General features: G+C 45.4%; 1 protein-coding gene across 1 annotated transcript in view; it reads left to right on the forward strand.

Annotated features, from left to right (window-relative positions):
- Positions 1–16,811, forward strand: part of LOC140460678 (uncharacterized) — a 56,948-nt gene extending 40,137 nt beyond the window's left edge. Inside the window, exons 3-4 of the mRNA XM_072555311.1 lie at positions 5,976–10,344; positions 15,110–16,811. Coding sequence (XP_072411412.1) covers positions 5,976–6,686 — 711 coding nt within the window. The 3' untranslated portion in view covers positions 6,687–10,344; positions 15,110–16,811. The remainder of the gene's footprint in view (positions 1–5,975; positions 10,345–15,109) is intronic.
- Positions 16,812–21,447: the final 4,636 nt, after the last annotated feature.

Below are 21,447 nucleotides of genomic sequence, written 5' to 3' on the forward strand. Positions count from 1 at the left end.
AGAGAATGGATGGGGGCAGAGGATGGATGGAGAGAGAGAATGAGTGGCAAGGAGAGGGTGGGGGCGGTGGAAGAATGGGCAGCAGAGAGTTGGTGGAGAGACAGAATAGACAGGGAACAGAGAGATGGAGAGCAGAGGGTGAGGGGAGAGAGGGAGGATAGATGGGGTCAGAGGGCGGGGAGAGGGAAATGGACATGGGGCATTGTGGGTGGCAGAGTGGAAATGGACAGGAGGAGCTGAGGGGAAACGGAAAGGAGGTGCTGTGGGTAGCAAGAAGGGAATAAGTGACCTCAAGGACAATATTTTTATGCAGAGGGTGGTGTGTGTGTGTGTATGTAAAACAAGCTGCCAGGGAAGTGGTGGAGATAGGTACAATTACAATATTTAAAAGGCATCTGGGAGGGATATGGGCCAAATGCTGGAACTTGGGACTGGGTCAGCTTGGGACATCTGGTCAGCATGGATGAGTTCAACCAAAGGATCTGTTTCCATGCAGTGTGTCTCTAGATATCTATAACTCTATGATTTGAAACCAGACCTTTTTACTGATAATCTTCCTGCCGGACTTTTGTAGTGCACCCAGTTTCAGGAGATTTGTGGTGGGTATAAGTGGCACATGTCTCCTATCATGGGAATTCTGGAAAATATAAAAGGGCTGTTAAAAGTACTTCAACTTTGGGAACACTGGGCCTTGTGGAAGCAGGGCATTTGACAAACCTTTTCAGTGATATTTCCTCCAACTGGTGGACTATAGACAGTTTTCCCACGGAACATTACACAGATATTAAGAATGTTCCCTTCTGTAAAACATTTTCCTGAAAAATGCAGAAGAATTCAACTTGCTAATGTGAAACAAATGTTACAGAGAAAGGAAACTGCCAAGATCAAAAGGCTGATGAATGTCAACATTTATCAGATTGTTTCGAGAACAGAAAAATCTGCACTGGAGACACCCTGAAGAGGGTTGTGTCATACCTATTCCTTCAATTAGTTTTGTATGTCTTAATTGTTAAGTCATACCTAGCACATGGAAAGATGGCTATGGTTTGTGGAGGTCAGTCATCTCGGCTTCAGGACAACTCTGCAGGAGTTCATAGGCCAAACCATCTTCATCAATGACCTTCCTCCATCATAAGTTCAGAAGTGGAGATGTTGCAATAATTGCAGATGTTCAGCACTATAAACAACTCCTCATAAACTGAAGCAGTTCAGTTTGAAATGCTACAAGATCTTAACCATATCCAATGGGCTGATGAGTGGCAAGTAACATGAATGCCATGCAAATGTCACACAATGACTCATCCCCAAAAGAGATAATTTGACCGCGGACCTGTTATATCAACAATGTCACTGTCACTAAGTACCCCACGATCAACAGCCTTGGGGTTTACCATTGAACAGAAACTCAACTAGATGAACCATACATACACAGTGGCTACAAGAGCAGGTCAGAGGCCAGAAATACTGCAGTGAGTAACTCACCTCCTGACTCTCCAAAACGTGTTCCAATTTCTACAAGCCACAAGTCAGCAGTGTAATGGAATACTCCCCACTAGCTTGGATGGGGTTGCAGCTTCAACTGTATTTGAAACGCTTCATACCATCCAGGTCAATGTTGCCTGCTTGATTGGTACCATATCCACTGTTCAGAAGCAGTAGTGTGTCGTATCTACAAGACGCACTGCAAAAATTTACCAAAGCACCTTACAAATTGCCTTTCAAACTAACAACCACTTCCATCTAGAAGGACCAGGAAAACAGATACATGGGAACACAACCTCTTGCAAGTACCCCTCCAAGCCACTCACATCTTGACTTGGAAATGTATTACTTTTCCTTCAGTGTCACTGGTCCAAATCCTGGAATTCCTTCCCTCAAGACATTGTGGGTCACCGTCCAGGATGTGGACTGCAAAGGTTCAAGAAGGCAGCTCACCATCACATTCTCAAGAACCAAATGCTGGCCAGCCAGCGACGCCCATGTACCAGAAATAGATTTTAATAAATTATTGAAACAGCGGGTTGGAATCTGCAAATTAAAGAAAATCAACGTTAAGAAGGGTCAGATGAAGAGCATTGATTCGGTGCTTATTTGAGAACAGATAAAGAGTGATTATACTGACACTGATTTGGAACTAGAGTTTAGAGTTAAACACCTGTAGTGTTGCACTCAATGCATAAATCTAAAATCGCTGAAAGATTTGCCCCTGACGTGTACTTCATTAACACATGAATAGGACAATTAAGAAGGCATATGGGATACTAGATTTCATGACATTAATGGCGCCTTCAATTCCCACGATCCCATGCGATCGAGAAACCTCTCTATGGGGCCTGGCAGTGCGCATGCGTGTGGTGAATGTGAGCGAAATGGCGCCGGCGGCTGAAGGAACAAGAACAGAAATCGCTGGAAACGCTGAGCAGGTCCGGCAGCGCCTGTGGAGAGAAATCGAGGAGGCGTTTCGGGTCCAGTGATCCTTCTTCAGAACAGGAACAGGTTTCATAAACATCCCGGGGAGAGGAGACTGTGAGACAGGGTAGGATTGGAAACCACGGGAGGAGGGAGACTGGGGAGTTTATAAACTCCTCGGGGGAGGACTGAGGCCGCGAATAAAACCTCCCCAGGCCCACTTCACCACCGGAGGAGCTCTCGTGTTGCCCGGGCAACAGGGCGCCATCATTGTAAGGATAAGGCGCATGTTGACTTGGGGCGGGGAGCGCGGGCGGCCATCTTGGTGAGGGCACCATCAGCCGTCATTTCCGGGAGAGAAATGACAGTTGGTGTCATTCAACTAGAATTTCCTCATTTCACTGAGAGACCTGGTCCTGAGCTTGGTCTGTGTGTCCTTCAGACAGGAAAAGGGAGTGGGAGGGAGAGAGAGAGAGAGAGAGAGATCTAGAATGACACGAAGGCGGACTGTGAATTTGTGGTGAATGAATCTGATCATTTGTGGCGCTGGGTACTTCCAAGATCACAGTGACCAGGAGAGCATTGATGTGTTGATGTTATTTTCAGTTTGTAGACTGGAGAAAAGAGAACGCCAGGAGTGGAGGAAAGACATGATGAAGATAGATTGGAAATTCAAAGCAGGAGGAGGGTTAACTTGAGCCAGCACTGGCCCATATCCCTCCGAACTCTTCCTATTCATATACCCATCCAGATGCCTTTTAAATGTTGGAATTACACTAGCCTCCTCCACGTCCTCCAGCAGCTCATTCCATACCCTTACCACTCTCTGCATGAAAAAGTTGCCCCTTCGTTCTCCTTTAAATCTTTTCCCTCTCATCCTAAACCTATGTTCAGTAGTTATCGACTCCCCCACCCCAGAGAGAAGACTTTGTCTATTTATTCTATCCGTGCACCTCATCATTTTATAAACCTTTATAAAGTCACCCCTTAGTGTTCGACTCTCCACGGAAAACCGCCAGACTGTTAACTTCTCCCTATAGCTCAAATCCCTCAACCCTGGCATCATCCTTGTAAATCTTTTCTGAACCCTTTCAAGGTTCATACATCCTTCTGATAGGAAGGAGACCAGAATTGCATGCAATATTCCAAAATTGACCCAACAAATGTCATGTACAGCCGCAAACAATACCTCCCAACTCCTGTACTCAGTACTCTGACCGATAAAGGAAAGCATACCAAACACCTTCTTTACTATCCTATCTATCTGCAACTCTACTTACAAGGAGCTATGAACCTGCACTCCAAGGTCACTTTGTTCAGCAACACTCCGTAGGACCTTACCATTAAATAGTTCTGCTAAGATCAGCCCAAGATTTGCTAATTGCATGACCTCGGACCATAGTTTGGGGTGTGGGTTACCAGCACCGGGATTTGTAAACTTTTAATCCCATCAATTGCCCCAACACCATTTCCCCACAACTACTCATTTCCTTCATTTCTGCTCTCAGTGGACCATGTGTTCCCCAACATTTTGGGGATGTTACCTGTGCCCTCCTTTGTGATGATAGAAGCAACATATGTGGTTAATTGGTCTGCCATCTCTTTGTTCCACATGAGAACTTTGCCTGTTCTAGTTGTTATTGTTTTCTCTAATCTTTTTTTATCTTCACATACCCATTGTCCCCTTTTGATCAATCCTTTTGTTGAAACCTGAACTGCTCCCAGTCTTCAGATCTGGTACTTTATTTTTAGCCAATTTGTACGCCACTTCTTTGGATCTCGTCCTATACATCATGTCCCTTGTTACCGTGGCTGTGCCACCTTCTGTGTTTTATTTTTTCAGACAGGAATGGACAACTGTTGCAGTTCCTCCAGGTGCTCTTTCAATGTTTGTCATTTCTTTCAATCGTGTTACCTCATTTATTGTGGCCTGTTTGTGCCTCTGCCATTGTAATTTCCTTGCTTTAGATATAATTCCCCAGTCTCAGAATCACCTCTGTTCCTTTCCATTTTAATGGAAAGTTCTCTCACTTGGTTCTTCACTCTTCTGCAAGAGACCTCTTACAGCTACAATGCCAATTATTCCCTTCTCACGAAGAAATTAATATTTTGGAATTAAATTACCATTGTTCAGCAGAACCATAGCCACTTCTGGCCTCAGTCCTATCAGAAGGATGTTGTGAAACTTGAAAGGGTTCAGAAAGAATTTACAAGGATGTTGCCAGGGTTGGAGGGTTTGAGTGATAGGGAGAGGCCAAGCAGACTGGGGCTGTTTCCCCCTTGTGCGCTGGAGGCTGAAGTTGATAAAATCATGAGAGGCATGGATAGGGTAAATATTCAAGGTCTTTTCCTTGAGATGGGATACTCCAGAATGTAAGGGTAATAGGTTAAGGGTGGGGTGGGGAAGGGAAGGTTTAAAAGGGACATAAGGGGCAACTTTTTCATTCAGAGGGCAGTGTGTGTAAGGAACAAGCTGCTAGAGGAAGTGGTGGGGGCTGGTACAATCACAACATTTAAAAGGCATCTGGATGGGTATATGAATAGGAAGGGGTTATAGGAGTATAGGCCAAGTGCTGGCAAATAGGCCTAGATTGATTCTGGATATCTGGTCGGCATGTTCACTTTCTCTCTGGTGTCGGTGTCAATACCTTGATGTCTCGTTTTCTCCCCCTTCCTGGGGACGTTAACCATTTTATGTCTCATTGTTCGTCAAGAAGCTGCATTGCAGGTTCACCCTGAATTGACGGTTTTTGCTTCCCAAAATCAGATCTGCTCACTCTCAGCAGTATTCCAGTGTTGGGAAAGAAACTAACTTTCAGGTGGAGCTATCCAAAATTCAGAGAGATGTCAGTCTTGACATTTTTGCTTTTCTGCCCCTGTAAGATCCTGAATCAGCACCTTCAGGAGAATTAGAGTGGAGTGAGAACAGAGGGAGAGTGAGAGTGGGATGATGCTTTCAATTTTGTGGAATAACAAAAGAAAAGAACGTTCTGCAGAAAGTAGAGTTGCTTGTTCTGAATTTCTACCCTGCACTGACAGTGATGACTTTTGTAATTTTTTTTTTACAGAGTATTTGAAGATCTGAAGACAGAAGTTTCAAAATCAACAGATGAAGGGCTTATGCTTGAAACATCGACTCTCCTGCTCTTCGGATGCTGCCTGACCTGCTGTGCTTTTCCTGCACCGCACTTTTCGACACTGAGTGTCCAGTGTCTGCAGTCCTCACTTTGATGTCAATGTCTGACAGTCACTCAATCCATTGGGAACACAACAATTTTCGACTGTGATTCTGTGAGAAGGAGCAAAGCTTTTTGGTTCCTGCTTCTATATGTTTTCAGAATCAGTGGGACTGGATGAGAGACCGTATGGTTGCAGTGCACTGAGTGTGGAGCCAGAAATAGTTATATGACCTGGAAAGAGGAATTCATGGCAGGGACGAGCTCTCCACATGTTTGTGCGCAGCTGAAGTTTTGGCCATGGAGAAACCTGAGGGATCCTGTCCCGTAGAGAAACCATGTCAGTGTGGTGACTGTGGGAAAAGTTTCCATTTCCCGTCTGCCCTGGAGACTCATCGGCGCACTCACACCGGGGAGAGGCCGTTCCCCTGCACAGAGTGTGGTAAGGCCTTCAGCAATTCCTCTGACCTGCTGAAGCACCAACGGGTCCACACAGGGGAGAGACCCTTCAGCTGTCCCAAATGCGGGAAGGGCTTTACCCAGGCCTCCAGTCTGCTGACCCACCAGCAGGTCCACACCGGGGAAAGGCCGTTCCTTTGCACCAAATGCAGGAAGGCCTTCAGCAATTCCTCAGCCCTGCTGAGGCATCAGCGGGGCCACACTGGGGAGAGGCCCTTCAGCTGCCCTGAGTGTGGGAAGGTATTTAGCAATTCGTCCGACAGGCTAAAGCACCAGCGGGTCCACACAGCGGAGAAGCCCTTCAGCTGCCCCGAGTGTGGGAAGGGCTTTACCCACGCCTCCACCTTGCTGACCCACCGGCGGGTCCACACCAGGGAGAGGCCCTTCACCTGCCCCGAGTGCGGGAAAGCCTTCAGCAATTCGTCCGACAGACTGAAGCACCAGCGGGTCCACACAGGGGAGAGACCCTTCAGCTGCCCTGAGTGTGGGAAGGGCTTTGCACAGGCCTCCACCCTGCTGGCCCACCAGCGGGTCCACACTGGGGAGTGGCCATTCACCTGCTCTCAGTGTGGGAAGGGATTCACCCGCTCTTCCCACCTGCAGAGGCACCAGCGAGTTCACATGCCATGGCAGGGGGATTGAAGGAGCAATGGCAGAGTCCCATTATTGACTGGACCCCTGGGTTTGAATCCCATCATGGCAGATGGTGGAATTGGAATTCGGTCAGAAGTCTGGAGTTCGGAATCTAACGATGAAACCATTTTTGGGGGTGGGGGCATGAGAACCCCCATCTGATTCACTCATGTCCTTTTTAGGAAAGGAAACTGCCGTGTGGGAAAGGGTTCATTCAGTCGTCCCATCCTTTACGCGGGCTGGCCTACATGTGACTCCAGACCCACAGCAGTGTGGTTGACACCCCCACCTGCAGAAATGAACAGGGAGAAACTTACTTGGATACAGGGTCTGGGTTGAAATTGCTGAGTGAGGCAATACTTCCTACGGGTTAAGGCTGTCCCAAGGATCCAATTACAAAGGGATAACTTGGTGCTGACTAATAGTAAAGAAAGTTGGGGGTGGGGGGGCTGTGTACTCTTTGACCTTGAGCTGTTTTTTTTTCAAAAAAAGCTACTTTTTCTACGCCTTTTTGCTGGGGGGATCTGAAGCTGTAATAAAGTTGGGTCTTGATAAAGGTTACCTGAACTTACCGCTGGGCTCAGACTTTCATTGAAAGCTTTGAGCTCCAAGAGGTTTTTGTTTTAAAGCTGCTCATTTCTTTCAGCTTCCTGCACTAAGTTTCCAATGTCATGTATCCGATGGAGCAGTGAATGAGTAGCTAGTATCGTTAGAAATTGTAAATTTATCATGAGTGCAGGTCCTGCATCATTCCCTCAGCATTGTAAAGTTTCCTGGCAGCACCAGGAGGTGGGGGCTGCCTTCACTCGAAATGATATGGAGGAGCCAGAGATGGACTGGGTTGGACCAAGTTCAACAATCACACATCAGCTTATCGTGGTTTATTTGGAACCACTAGCTTTCGGAGCGCTGCTCCTTCATCAGGAAGCTGTGGAGCAGGATCATAAGACAGAATTTATAGCAAGAGATCACAGTATAGTGCAACTGATCGGATATATTGAACAAACCTAGATTGTTGTGAAGTCTTTTGTCTTTTAGAATAGGTTGCAAGTTTTAGTTCATTAATGTGTAAATCCCAGAAAGTCTTTGAAGTCAGATTCTCGAGATGACTTAAGGTTTTATATAAATAGGTTTCATCTCAGTTCAGACAACAATGAAATGTGTGAGGTTTGAGTCTGTCTGTATCCCAATCTTGAATCAGACTGGTTCTATTTCCAAAGTAGGAATTTACAAATATTACATGTATCAACTGCCTGCAGGTTGTGTGCTTTTGGATCAAAATTGAATGTATCTGCAAATGCAAATTCACCCCATAGACCTGTGTGTGTGCATGAGAGCGCGTGTGTCTGTTTGCGTAGGTGCTAATGTCTCCTCTGAAATGGTGAGGTGCTTCCATTGTCCTGTCCTGGGAGCAATGCTCTTGCTGGTGCCTCTCTGTCTGACCTGTCCTTTTGTGTGGCTTTGGTATTGCTGGGTTGTGAAGCTGCCCTCAGGGCTTTGGGATAGCTGTGGTATTCTGTCATTGTTAGTGGCTACTTGAGGTGTACAGGTATTTCCTTGTCTGCAAGTGTTGTCTAGTTTCACTTGTCAGCCTGCTTGGTCCCTGCTAAGGCATTCTGGGTGTTTTGGTCCAGTTTGGCCAATTTTGCTTTTGTGGGCCTATTGTGGGTTGCCAGGGTGGCAGATCTTTTCCCACATACAATTACCAGGAATACTTGGAATCCTGAGAAGGATTTAAGTGAATCCTCGAGAGATGTTGTATCCCTTGGACTATTCCCAGCAAGTGAATGAACTATCAAGACTCTTGTAAAGATTCGTGGGAACTCTTGCAGGGATTTAAAGAAAACTAGATTTACAATTTAAGGCCATACATCCCATTCTGCTAAGTTACACCAGTTAATGGGTAATTTTTATTTGTTTAAAAATGTGAAATCTTAATGAAGAGTTCTTCCAGTTAATCACTGGGTATTCAAATTTCTCTTCAGAATTAAAGATCATAACAAAACTGGGTGTCATTGTGGGATGTTGAATCTGTAGTATGTGCTTGGTAAAATTTGGATGAACAATATTTCAAAGTGAATTTTATCGTGTTAAGTACTAAGACTTTCTGGAGAGGAAAGATTTGCCCTTGTGTGTTTTGCAACACTTAATCAAGGTCAGTTCAATAGAATACGCAGACAAGTTGATGCTAGAGTTGAGAGCTATGGCAAAATATCAGAAATAATGCAGGCAGTCGCACGGCAATTTAGGGTTAGAAAGTTAGCTTAAAAAATGGTGGAAAGTTTTGTCAGCTTTTCTTAAAAATAGTTAACAAAATAAGTGTTGGTTCTGCAGAAAATGCGTCTGGGGATTTAGTAACAGAGGATAAAGAGATGGCAGATGAATTGAAAAGAATTTGAATCTGACTTCACTTGAGAGGATACAAGTAATACCCTAGAACTAGCTGTAAATCAGGAATTGAAAGGGAGGGAGGAACTGAAGAAAATTACAATCCCCAGGGAACGAGGACTGAGTAAACTGTTGGAACTCCGAGCTGATAAGTCCCGGGTATTTGAAGGAATTCATCCTAGACTCTTAAAGAGAAATTAGGGCGTGAAATAAGACCATAAGACATAGGAGTGGAAGTAAGGCCATATCGAGTCCACTCCGCCATTCAATCATGGCTAATAGGCATTTCAACTCCACTTCCCCGCATTTCTCCCCGTAATAGTTAATGTATTGGTTTTAATTTTCCAAACCTCATTAGTTTCAAGGGTGGTTTTTTTTTAGATTGGACAAATCCTTTCTTCAAAAAGGGAGACCATTTAACTTAACATATGTAATGGGGAAAATGTTCAAAGCTATTATTTAAAGATATTATGACAGAGCACTTGTATAAGTTCAAGGTAATCAGGCAGCGTGAATGTGTTTTTGTCAATGGGAAATAATGTTGTAATAATTTTTTGAAGAACGGCCTCTCCGCACTGCGACTGAGCTGATGAACCTCCAGTGCCCCCAGGGAATGGAATCCCTTCCCTCAGTCCCCACATTTCCCCAAATTCTCCGCAGTTCTGGTATCCTTTTGGTTCTGTGTTTCCGATGAACAATTGAAACTGGGATCACACTCAGGAAACGTGTACAGTCACTCCCTCCTGCGAATAGTGCAATGTTTCTTCAGTCTGTGTAACTGGTTAAAGCGCTACCCAAAGTCAGCTCACGGGGAGACTCTCTCAACAAGGGGAAAAGACATACAAAAGTTGAGCAGCGAGACAAAATGCAAAACCAATCAAATGTCGAACCACGGAGAAAAAATATTGTGGCTCTACCCCTTTTTTTCCTATTGGCATTTGGACACTTAAAATCTGTTAGTAACACCAGCATCCCGATAGAGTAGACAGCGCATGTTTGACGGTGTCAGCAATGTCGTGCGCATGCTCGCTGGGTGTCAGCAAAATACTGGGCATGCTCATCGCAGTCCGCACAAAAAGGCGCGCGATCTTCTTTTGATTGACCAATAGGGAGTACTGGAGGACCGGAAGGAGTCTAGTCCTCCTGCTAATCAGAGACACCCCATTGTCTGAATGCGGAAGTTGGACCATGAGTTTCTGAAGATGCTGCTGCTCCTGTTTCTCTGAATGAAGATTGAGCTTCACCCCAGACTGCAATCTCCTTCCTCTGTCCAACATCTGTGAGTACGGCACTCTCTTTTCTCACCACCTTTTCCATTTTTTTTTCATTCTGGGGTTCAGTTGTTGACTTGCAGCAACTGAAAGGAAAGGGAGTGAATCGGGGTGGGGACAGACTCTGGAAACGTTGCTCCACGTCTGTGTCGCAATTGGCAAAATAGACAGGCAGCATCAGGAGGTGGAGAAGTCGACGTTTCAGGTGTAACCCTTCTTCAGGATTGGGGATGGGTGCAGATAAAGGGTGTCCTGGGGGCAGGGTGGTGAAGTGGGGATAGGTGAAAGGTCTGACCTGGTTGGTGAATGGGAGAAATAAATCTGGTTAGTGACAAGGAGGAGTGGAAATGAGGGGGAGGGGCTGAGAAGGGAGTCGTTGGGGGGGAATGGTGGGAAAGAGATGGGAAGTGAGGTTATTTGAGACTGGAGAACTTAACATTGAGTCCGCTGGGCTCTACGCTGCCCAGGCGGAAGATGAGGTGTTGTTCCTCCAATTTGCTGTTTGGTTCATTGTGGCAATGGAGAAGGCCTAAGATAGTCTTTTCAGAAAGGGAGTGGGAAGGGGAATTAAAGTGGGTAGTGACTGTGGACCTGCCTGCGACGCTCAGCAAACCGTTCCCAAGTGTATGCTCAGTCTCCCCAATGTAGAGAAGACCACAGTTGGAAACATGAGAAAAAGAGTACAACAATGTGAAGTTGTGAAAAAGAGCAGAAAGGAAGTGTATTATTTAAATGGTGATATACTGAGAGGTGGAGAAAGTGAGATCTGCAGATAATGGTGATTAGAGTCAGTAAGTGTGGTGCTGGAAAAGCACAGCAGGTCAGACATCATCTGAGGGGCAGGACAGTCGATGTTTCGGGCAAAAGGGAATAGGGAATATGTGGATGTAGAAAGGGAGCTCAGTGTCTTTCTGCACCAGTCACTGCCAGTGTCAGACAGGTGCAGCAAGCAATCAGCAAAGCAAGTGGTATATTAACAAAAGGAATTGTGTTCAGAATTGTGGATGTCTTCCTGCAGTTAGGGGTCATTGAATATATTCAAGGCTGAGTTCATCTGAGTTTTGAGCAACAATAAAGTGGATGTTTATGTGGAAAAGCAAGAAAATGTTTTGAAGACAAGTACAGAACAGTTACAGTGTCATACAGCAAAGAAACAGACCATTCAGTCCAACTAGTCCACGTTGAATATATTCACAAACTAATCTAGTCCGACCTGCCAGTGTTTGGCCCATATCCCTCTGAACCTTTCCTATTCATGTAATTAACCAAATATCTTTTGAAAGTAACATCACTTCCTCTGGACATTCATTCCACACATGAACTACTGTATTTTTTTTTAAAAGCTGCCTCAAGTCTTTTCAAAACCTTTCTCCTCTCTCCTTTCAAAATTTGCTGCCTAATCCTGAAACCCCCAACTGAGGGAAATGACAGCTGCCATTCACCTCGTATATACTTCTCATGATTTTACAAACCTCTATAAGGTCAGTTCTCAATCTCCTGTGCTCCAGTGAAGAAAGTCTCAGCCTATCCACCGAGATGTAGGAAGATTCATATCCAGTTATGGTCTGTTCAATGCTGGTTCAGGTTCCAAAGATCAAATGGCCAACTCCTGCTCCCAATTCTCACGGTCTGTGCCCAAAGTTAAAAATCAAAAACACAGGGTTATGATCCAACAGGTTTATTTGGAAGCACTAGCTTTCAGACTGCTGCTCCTTCATCAGGTGGTTGTGAAGAATAAGATTGTATGACACTGAATTTATAGCAAAAGTTTACAGTGGGATGTAACTGAAATTATTTATTGAAAAAGACCTGGGTTATTAGTAAGTCTCTCCTCTTTGAGAATAACCATGTTGGTTTCAGTTCTTTCATATGTAAGTAGCAAAACCTTTTCTAAAAGTTACATTCCCAATTGGTGTCATATTGTCCCAGATAACCTATTGAAGGTGTGAGTTTCCCTGTGTGAGGCTGTCTGTACCACAATGGTTAGACTGATTCTAACCTTAAAAAATGGATTAACTGAATCTTACTTGGATTCATGCAGTTTGTGTCCAGGACAGCGAGACCATCAGATCTAGGAGCAGCAATTAGGCCATTCAGCCCATTGGGTTTGCTCATACCATTCAATCGTGGCTATTAAGTTTCTTATCTGCGTTCTCCTGCTTCCTCCCCATAACCCTCGATCCACTTGATACTCAAGAACCTATCTATGTCAGTCTTAAATATCTTCAGTGACCTGGCCTCCACAGCCTTCTGTGGCAGTTAATTCCATAGATTCATTACTCTCTGGCTGAAGATGTTTCTCCTTATCTCCAATGTAAAGGGTCTTCCCTTTACTCTAAGACTGTGCCTCGAGCCCTAGTCTCTCCTCCCAATGGAAAGATCTTCCCAACATCCACTCTGTCCAGGCCGTTCAGTATTCTGTATGTTTCAATTAGATCTCCCCTGAGTGTGGGCCTGTTAAACAGCATGAACCAGACCCTTCAGGATGAGGACAGCAGGGATTAGGTTCTACAAAGTGAGAAGGGAGAGAGAGTGTGTGGGATGGAGATTTTCAGCTTCTAGAGAATAAGAGAGGAAGCAGAATTCACTATAAATTAGAATTGATCGGATGGACCAATGGGCCAAGGAGTGGCAGATGGAGTTTAATTTAGAGAAATGTGAGGTTTTGCATTTTGGTCAAGCAATGCAGGCTGGACTGGTACATTGAAGGGGAGTGTTGCAGAACAAAGAGACCTTTGAGTACAGGTTCATACCTCCTTGAAAGTGGAGTCGCAGATAGACAGGATAGTGAAGAATGTGTTTGGTATGCTTTCCTTTATTGGTCAGAGCATTGTGTATAGGCATTGGGAGATCATGTTGTGGCTGTAACTTGGTAAGGCAACTTTTGGAATAGTTCTGGTCTCCCTGCTTTCGGAAATAACTTGTGAAACTTTGAGAGGGGTCGGAAAAGATTTGCGAGGATGTTGCTAGACTTGGAGGGTTTGAACTGCAGGGAAAGGCTGAGTAGATCCAGGATATTTTCCCTGGAGCATCGGAGGCTGAGGGGCAGCCTTATAGAGGTTTATAACGGGCATGGATAGGGTGAATATCTAAGACCTTTTCCCCAAGGTAGGAGAGTCCAAAACTAGAGGGCATATGTTTGAGGTGAGAGGGGAATGATTTAAAAGGGCCCTGAGGGGCAACTTTTTCACGCAGAGGGTTGTGGACATATGGAATGAGCTGCCAGAGGAAGTGGTGGGGCTGGTACAATTATATTTAAAATGCATCTGGCTGGGTACATGAATAGGAATGGTTTAGAACCATAAGATCCACATGCTGGCAAATGGGACTAGATTAATTTCGGATATCTGTTTGGCACAGACGAGTTTGACCAAAGGGTCTGTTTCCATGCTGTATGACTAATTATCTTCGGTGAAAGCAGAAGTGTGGTTGTGAAGACTGGAGGCTGGGAGCAGAAGAAATTACAATGAAATATTTAATTTATGAGAGAACAACTGAGTGAGTGTGGACATTTGGGATTTTGGTGGAAAGTGGGAATTCATTGCACTGTGGGGATCAAGCCCTCACTATCCAGTCATTTCAGCTGGTGGATGAGACTTGGCAGTTCATGCAGGCAGTCAATCCAGATAATATTTTATAAATTCCTGCTTTGGAAATAGAAACAGTCTGAGTCAAGACTGAGATACAGGCAAACTCTGACCTCATACCTTTAATGCATTGTCTGAGCTGAGATGCCACCTTTTGTTGTAAAGCCTTATGTTATCTTGAGAGGGTGCCTTACAGGAAGTTCTGGGATTTCCATATTAATGATACCTGCAATCCATTCTAAAAGATGAAAGACTGAACAATCCCGATTTGTTCAATATATCATTTCAGTGGCAGGCCACAAATGTCTTTCCATAAATTCTGTGCCTTATGGTCTTATTCTCCACAACCACCTGATGAAGGAGCAGTGCTCCGAACGATTGTTCTTCCAAATAAACCTGTTGGACTATAACCCGCGTTTGTGTGATTTTTTAACTGTGCCCAGGTTAGGGTGGATTGATCACGCGAAATTATGCATAGTGCCCAGGGATGTGCAGGTGAGGGTGGATTGGCCATGCTATAGTACCCATCATGCCCAAGTAGGTGCAGGTTTGTGTGGGTTAGCCGTGCTAACTTACACATAGTGCCCAGGGATGTGCAAGGTAGGGTGGATTGGCCAAGGGATATGGGCCAAGTACTGGCAAATGGGACTAAATTGATTTCCAATATCTGGTCAGCATAGACGAATTGGACCAAAAGGTCTGTTACTGTGCGGTATATCCTAATGACTCTGGCTTTCTACTAACGTTTGCCACGTCTCTTCTGTTCAGTTTCTCTCTGGTGTCTGTGTTAATACCTTGATGTGTCTGGTTCTTCCTCAAGACGCATTCCCGATTCATCCTGAATTGACACATTTTAATTTTGCTTCCCAAAATCAGACCTGCTCACTCTCGGCAGTATCCCAATGTTGTGAAAGATGTTAACTTTCAGGTGGAGTTATCCAATATATAAGTCTTGACGTTTTTGCTGTTCTGATCTTGAATCAGCACCTTCAGGAGAATTACTTAGAGCGGAGTGAGAACAGAGGAGGGGGAGGGGAGAGGGGGAGAGAGAGAGAGAGAGAGAAGGATGTTGCTTTCAATTTTGTGGAATAACAAAAGAAAAGAATGCTCCACAGAAAGTAGAATAGCTTGTTCTGAATTTCTCCCCTCCACCGACAGTGTTGTCTTTTGTAATTTCTTTTTCCAGAGTATTTGAAGATCCGAAGACAGAAGTTTCAAAATGAACAGATGAAGGCCTTATGCCCGAAATGTTGACTCTCCTGCTCCTTGGATGCTGCCTGACCTGTGCTTTTCCAGCGCCGCACTTTTCAACACTGACTCTCCCGCGTCTGCGGTCCTCACTTTCACGTCAATATCTGACAGTCACTCAATCGATTGGGACAGCCACGATTTTTGATTACAATTCTGTGAGAAGGAGCAAAGCTTTTTGCTTCCTATTTCAGTACATTTTCATGATCAGTGGGACTGGATGAGAGACCCTACTGTTGCTGCGCACTGAGTGTGGACCCTGAAACTGTTATACGGCCTGGAAAGAGGAATTCACAGCAGTGAGGGGCAGGACACGCATTTGCTTGTGGCTGAAGCTTCGGACATGGAGAAACCGTGGAAGTGTGGTAACTGTGGGAAAGGCTTCCGTACTCCGTCTGACCTGGAGATTCATCGGCGCATCCGCACCGGGGAGAGGCTGTTCTCCTATCCCAAGTGCGGGAAGGGCTTTACCCAGGTCTCTGCCCTGCTTAGGCACCAGCGGATCCACACAGGGGAGAGGCCTTTCACCTGCCCTGAGTGTGGGAAGGCCTTCAGCAATTCATCCTCCCTACTGACCCACCGGCGTGTCCATACGGGAGAGAGAGGCCCTTCAGCTGTCCTGAGTGCGGGAAGACCTTCAGCAATTCCTCCACCCTGCTGAGGCACCAGCGGGTCCACACGGGGGAGACTCCCTTCAGCTGCCCCGAGTGTGGGAAGGCCTTCAGCCGTTCCTCCAATTTGCTGACCCACCAGCAGATCCACACAAGTGAGAGGCCCTTCAGCTGTCCCGAGTGCGGGAAGGCCTTCAGCTAATCCTCCTCCCTGCTGACCCACTGGCGAGTCCATACAGGGGAGAGGCCCTTCTGCTGCCCCGAGTGTGGGAAGGCCTTTAGCTATTCCTCCTCCCTGCTGACCCACCGGCGAGTCCATACAGGGGAGAGGTCCTTCTGCTGTCCCGAGTGCGGGAAGGCCTTCAGCGATTCCTCCTCCCTGCTGACTCACCGGCGAGTCCATACGGGGGAGAGGCCCTTCAGCTGCCCTGAGTGTGGGAAGGCTTTCACCCGCTCCTCCCACCTCCGGTGCCACCAGCAATTTCAGGGGGACTGACAAAGGGACTGCCGAGTGCCGTTATCGACTGGACTCTCAACCCAGTTCTGGGATCTGTTGGGTTTGAATACCACCGCGGCAGATGGTGGAATTGGAATACGGTCAGAATCTAAAGATGAAACCATTTCCTGTTGGGGGGGAGGGGAGGGGAGAGAAAACCCCAATTGATTCACTCACGCCCGTTTTAGGGAAGGAAACTGCCGTTGTGGGAAAGGATTCACTCAGTCGTCCGACCTGCATCCTTTACCCGGTCTGGCCTACACGTGACTCCAGACTCACAGCAGTCTGTTTCACTCCACACTGCCCCCGTTCCCGGCCCCACAGTGTTAAGGCTGTACCAAGGATCCAATTACAAAGGGACAACTCTTTGCTGACCGATAGTAAAGAAAGTGAGGTGGGGGGAGGGGGAGTGTGTGCGCTTTGACCTTGAGCTGTTTAAAAAGCAGCTACTTTCTCTACATCTTTTTGCTGGTGGTAGGGGGGGACCTGAAGCTGTAACAAAGTTGGGTCACAATAAAGATTACCTGAACTTACTGCTGGGCTCAGACTCTCATTGAAAGCTTTGAGCTCCAGATGGTTTTTTGTTTTAAAGCTGCTCATTTCTTCCAGACTCCTGCACTAAGTTTCCAATGTCGTGTATCAGATGGAGCAGTGAATGAGTAACTAGTATCGTTAGAAATTGTAAATTTTTAAGGAGTGCAGGTACTGCATCGTTTCATCAACATTGTAAAGGTTACTGGCAGCACTGGGAGGTGTGGGCTGTGTTCACTCGAAACTCTTATCTTTAAAATTGAGAATAGCGAAAATGATGTATTCAGAAACATCATTGAAGTCTAAACACATTTCAATTTTTTTAAAAGAGCTGCTGAAATCTTTCTGAAAATTGCACTGGAATATTTGCAGTTAGGCCACAGCTCAGGACAGGCTGTACCGCCGCTCCCTCACCACCAGGTGCCTGGAGGAAGAATGCCTCATCTTCCGCCTCGGAACACTTCAACTCCAGGGCATCAATGTGGACTTCAACAGTTTCCTCATTTCCCCTTCCCCCACCTCACCCTAGTTCTAAACTTCCAGCTCAGTAACTGTCCCCTTGACTTGTCCGGACTTGTCCTATCTGCCTATCTCCTTTTCCACCTATCCACTCCACCCTCTCCTCCTTGACCTATCACCTTCATCTCCTCCCCCACTCACCCATTGTACTCTATGCTACTTTCTCCCCACCCTCACCCTCCTCTAGCTTATCTCTCCACGCTTCAGGCTCACTGCCTTTATTCCTGATGAAGGGCTTTTGCCCGAAACGTTGATTTCGAAGCTACTTGGATGCTGCCTGAACTGCTATGCTCTTCCAGCACCACTAATCCAGAAGATGGTTTTCCATGGTTCTATGGTTTTCCAGTACCCAACACTCAGCATTGTTTTAAGGTAATTGGAGGAAGGTTTTGGGGGGAGATGTCAGAGTAGGTTCTCTACTCAGATAGTGGTGGCTGTGTGAAATACACTGTCAACAGTGGTTGTAGAGTCAGATACATTAGGGACATGTAATGGACTCTTGGATAGGTACATGAAAGTTAGTACAATAAATGGCATGTAGGTCAGTCTGATCTTAGAGTAGGATAAAGGGCCGGTACTGCATCGAGTGCCAAAGGGCCTGTACTGTGCTATATACCTAAATAGAGTCAAAAGTTTTGTTTTATCAGCAGTACAGTCAGATCCGAGCAAACAAGGACATGCAGGTCATACCGTGCTTAGACAGAGTGAGGCATACAGAGTTACAGCTGCACAGGAGGTGCGCAGAGCAACATTAGATTTCACATTGGAGAGCTCCATTCAGCAGTCTAATAATAGCAGGGAAGAAGCTATTCTTGAACCTGTTGGTACATGTGTTCAAGCTTCTGTATCTTCTGCCTGGCAGAAGATGGTGCAGGAGATCATTCCTGGGGTGGGAGGGGTCTTTGAGGTTGGTAGCCTTTCCATAACAATGAGAAGTATAGATGGATTTCATGGGTGGGAGGTTGGCTTCTGTGATGGACTGTGCTGTGCACACAACCTTCTGTAGTTTCTTCCGGTCCTGGGCAGAGCAGTTGCCGTAGCAGGGCGTAATGCACCCAGATTCAATGCTTTCTGTGGTGCATCTGTAAATGTTGGTGAGTGTCATTATGGACATGCCGAATTTGTTGAGCATCTTGAGGAAGAAAAGGTCTTGTTGTGCCTTCTTGACCGTTGCATGGGTAGGTTTAGATATTTAGCCACTCCTTTCTCATTCTTACTAACTCCTTTACTTGACGCAGTCACAGTCAGTTTCATAACTTGTGCTAATCTCTTTCGAAGATCTTCTTCAGAGGGATAAAATATTATGAGGGGCAAAGGTAGTGTACGTACATAATATGAAATCTTTCAACTTGAATTCATTTTAAAGAGCAGAACAACGTATTTATGGTAAAAATGGGTAAACTTAACAGGTTTTATGAAGGCTGAGAGTGGGGAGTATGTGGAGGTGCATGTTAAAACAATACCGAGTCTGCATGGCTTTGACAACAGGAGGTCATGTCTGACAAATCTATTAGGATTCTTTGAGCAGGTAATGAGTAAGTTAGACAAAGGGAGAGCCAGTAGACGTGAGCGATTTGGATTTCCAGGAGGCTGCGAAGTAAGATAAGAGTCCCTGGTGTAGGAGCAAGGTACACCTCATTCTTGTAGAGGATTGGCTGACTGGCAGAAGGCAGAGAGTTGGCATAAAGGGGTCTTTGGAGTTCCAAAGGGGTCCATGCTGAGAATGCTTGGACAGGCCAGGAGAATGGTCAGAGAAGGGGCAGATGGAATACAATGTGGTAAAGTCTGAGGTTATGCACTTTGGTGGGAAGTCCAAAAATAGAGACTATTTTCAAAATGGGAAAGGCTTCAGAAATGTGAAACAGAAAGGGATTGGGGAATCCCAGCTCAGGATTCTCAGGGGAAGGATTGGACCATTAAGTTGGGGTGGTGTGGAAAGGATCGTACCATTGAGACTTGGGAGGTTGTACCCTTAACGGCTGTAGGGGAATAAAGGATTTTACCATTCAGAGAGGGACGATTGCATCATTCGAAGGTGGAGGATGTGGAAGAGGTAAAGGAAAGGGGAGGATTGTACCATTCACATCACGGGGTATGGATTGTACCATTCACAGGAAGAATTATTTAATTTTATTTTTCAGAATTTCCAAGATACAGGACATAAGCCAATTTTACCCACCAGAAATCGACTGAAACTGGGTGCACTAAAAAAATCCAGCAGGAAGATTATCAGTAAAAAGTTCTACTTTCGGTCCTAACAATTATAGTTTTACAGAGTCACACTGCACAGAAACAGACACTTCAGTTCAACTCATCCATGCCAACCAGATGTTCCAATCTGGCCCAGTCCCAAGTTCCAGCATTTGCTCCATATTCCTCTAAATCCGAACTATTCATCTAGACACCTTTTAAATGTTGTAATTGTACCCCCCTCCACCACTACCTCTGGCTGCTCATTCCATACACGCTCTACCTTCTGCGTGAAAACGTTGCCCCTCAGTTCCTTTTTAAATCTTTCCCCCTCTCATCTTAAACTTATACCTTCTAGTTTTGGACTCCTCCATCTTGGAGGAAAAGTCCTTGACTATTCGCCCTATCCGTGATTTTCATGATTTTATAAACCTCTCAGGTCACCCTTCAGCCGCCTCCACTCCAGGGCGAACAGCCCCAGGGAGAACAGCCTCAGCCTAGTCAACTTCTCCCTATAGCTCAAATCCTCCAACCCTGGCAACATCCTTGTAAATCTTTTCTGAACCCTTTCAAGTTTCACAACATCCTTCCAAGAGGAAGGATGCTGGAATTGCACACTTATTCCAAAAGTGGCCTCAACATACTCTTGTACAGCCACACCATGACCTCTCAAATCCTATACTCAATACTCTGACCAATAAAGGAAAGTATACCAAACACCTCCTTCATTATCCTATCTACCTGCAACTCCACTTTCAATGAACTGTGAACCTGCACTCCACGGTTTCTTTGTTCAACAACACTCCCTCGAACCTTACCATTAAGTGTAGATGTGCTGCTCTGATTTGTTTTTCCAAAATGCAGCACCTCGCATTCATCTAAATTAAACTCCATCAGCCACTATTCAGCCCATTGGCACATCTGATCAAGATCCTATTGTAATCTGAGGTCACCTTCCTCATTGTTCGCTACACCTTCAATTTTGGTGTCATCAGCAAACCTACTAACTATACATCCTATGCTCACATCCAAGTCATTTGCATAAAAAATACAGAAAGTTGTGGACCTAGCACCGATCCTTGTGGCACTCCACTGGTCATAAGCCTCCAGTCTGAAAAACAACTCTCCAACACCACCTTCTACCTTTGAGCCAGTTCTGTATCCAAATGGCTAGTTCTCTCTGTATTCCATAAGATCTAACCTTGTAGCCAGTCTCCCTTGGGGAACCTTGTCGAACATCTTACTGAAGTCCACATAGATCATGTCCATTGCTCTGCCCTCATCAATCTTCTTTGTTACTTCTTCAAATCACTCAATCAAGTTTGTGAGACATGATTTCCCACGTACAAAGCCACGGCGACTATCCTTAATCAGTCCTTGCCTTTCCAAATATGTGTAAATCTGGTCTCTCAGGTTTCACTCCAACAACCTGCCCACCACCGATATCAGGTTCCCTGGCTTTTCATTATCACTTTCTTAAATAGTGGTACCATCTTTACCAACCTCCAGTTTTCCGGCACCTCTCCTGTGACTATCAATGATACAAATATTTCAGCAAGGGGCCCAACAATCACTTCCTGTAGCCTCCCACAGAGTTCTCTGGTACACCTGATCAGGTCCTGCAGATTTATCCACCTTTGTGTTTCAAGACATCCAGCACCACCTCCTCTGTAATATGGACATTTTTAAAGGTGTTATAATCTATTTCCCTACATTCTATATTTTTCATGTCCTTCTCCAGAGTAAACATTGATGCAAAATACTCGTTTAGTATCTCCCCCATCTCCTGTAATTCCATACATTGGTTGCCTTTGCTCATCTTTGAGCCCTATTCTCTCCCTAGTGACCCTTTTGTCCTTAATGTATTTGTAAAAACCGTTTGGATTCTCTTTAACCCTATTTGCCATAGTTATCTCATGTCCAGTTTTT

The sequence above is a fragment of the Chiloscyllium punctatum genome, chromosome 36, assembly GCF_047496795.1.
Source record: "Chiloscyllium punctatum isolate Juve2018m chromosome 36, sChiPun1.3, whole genome shotgun sequence".
NCBI lineage: Eukaryota > Metazoa > Chordata > Chondrichthyes > Orectolobiformes > Hemiscylliidae > Chiloscyllium > Chiloscyllium punctatum.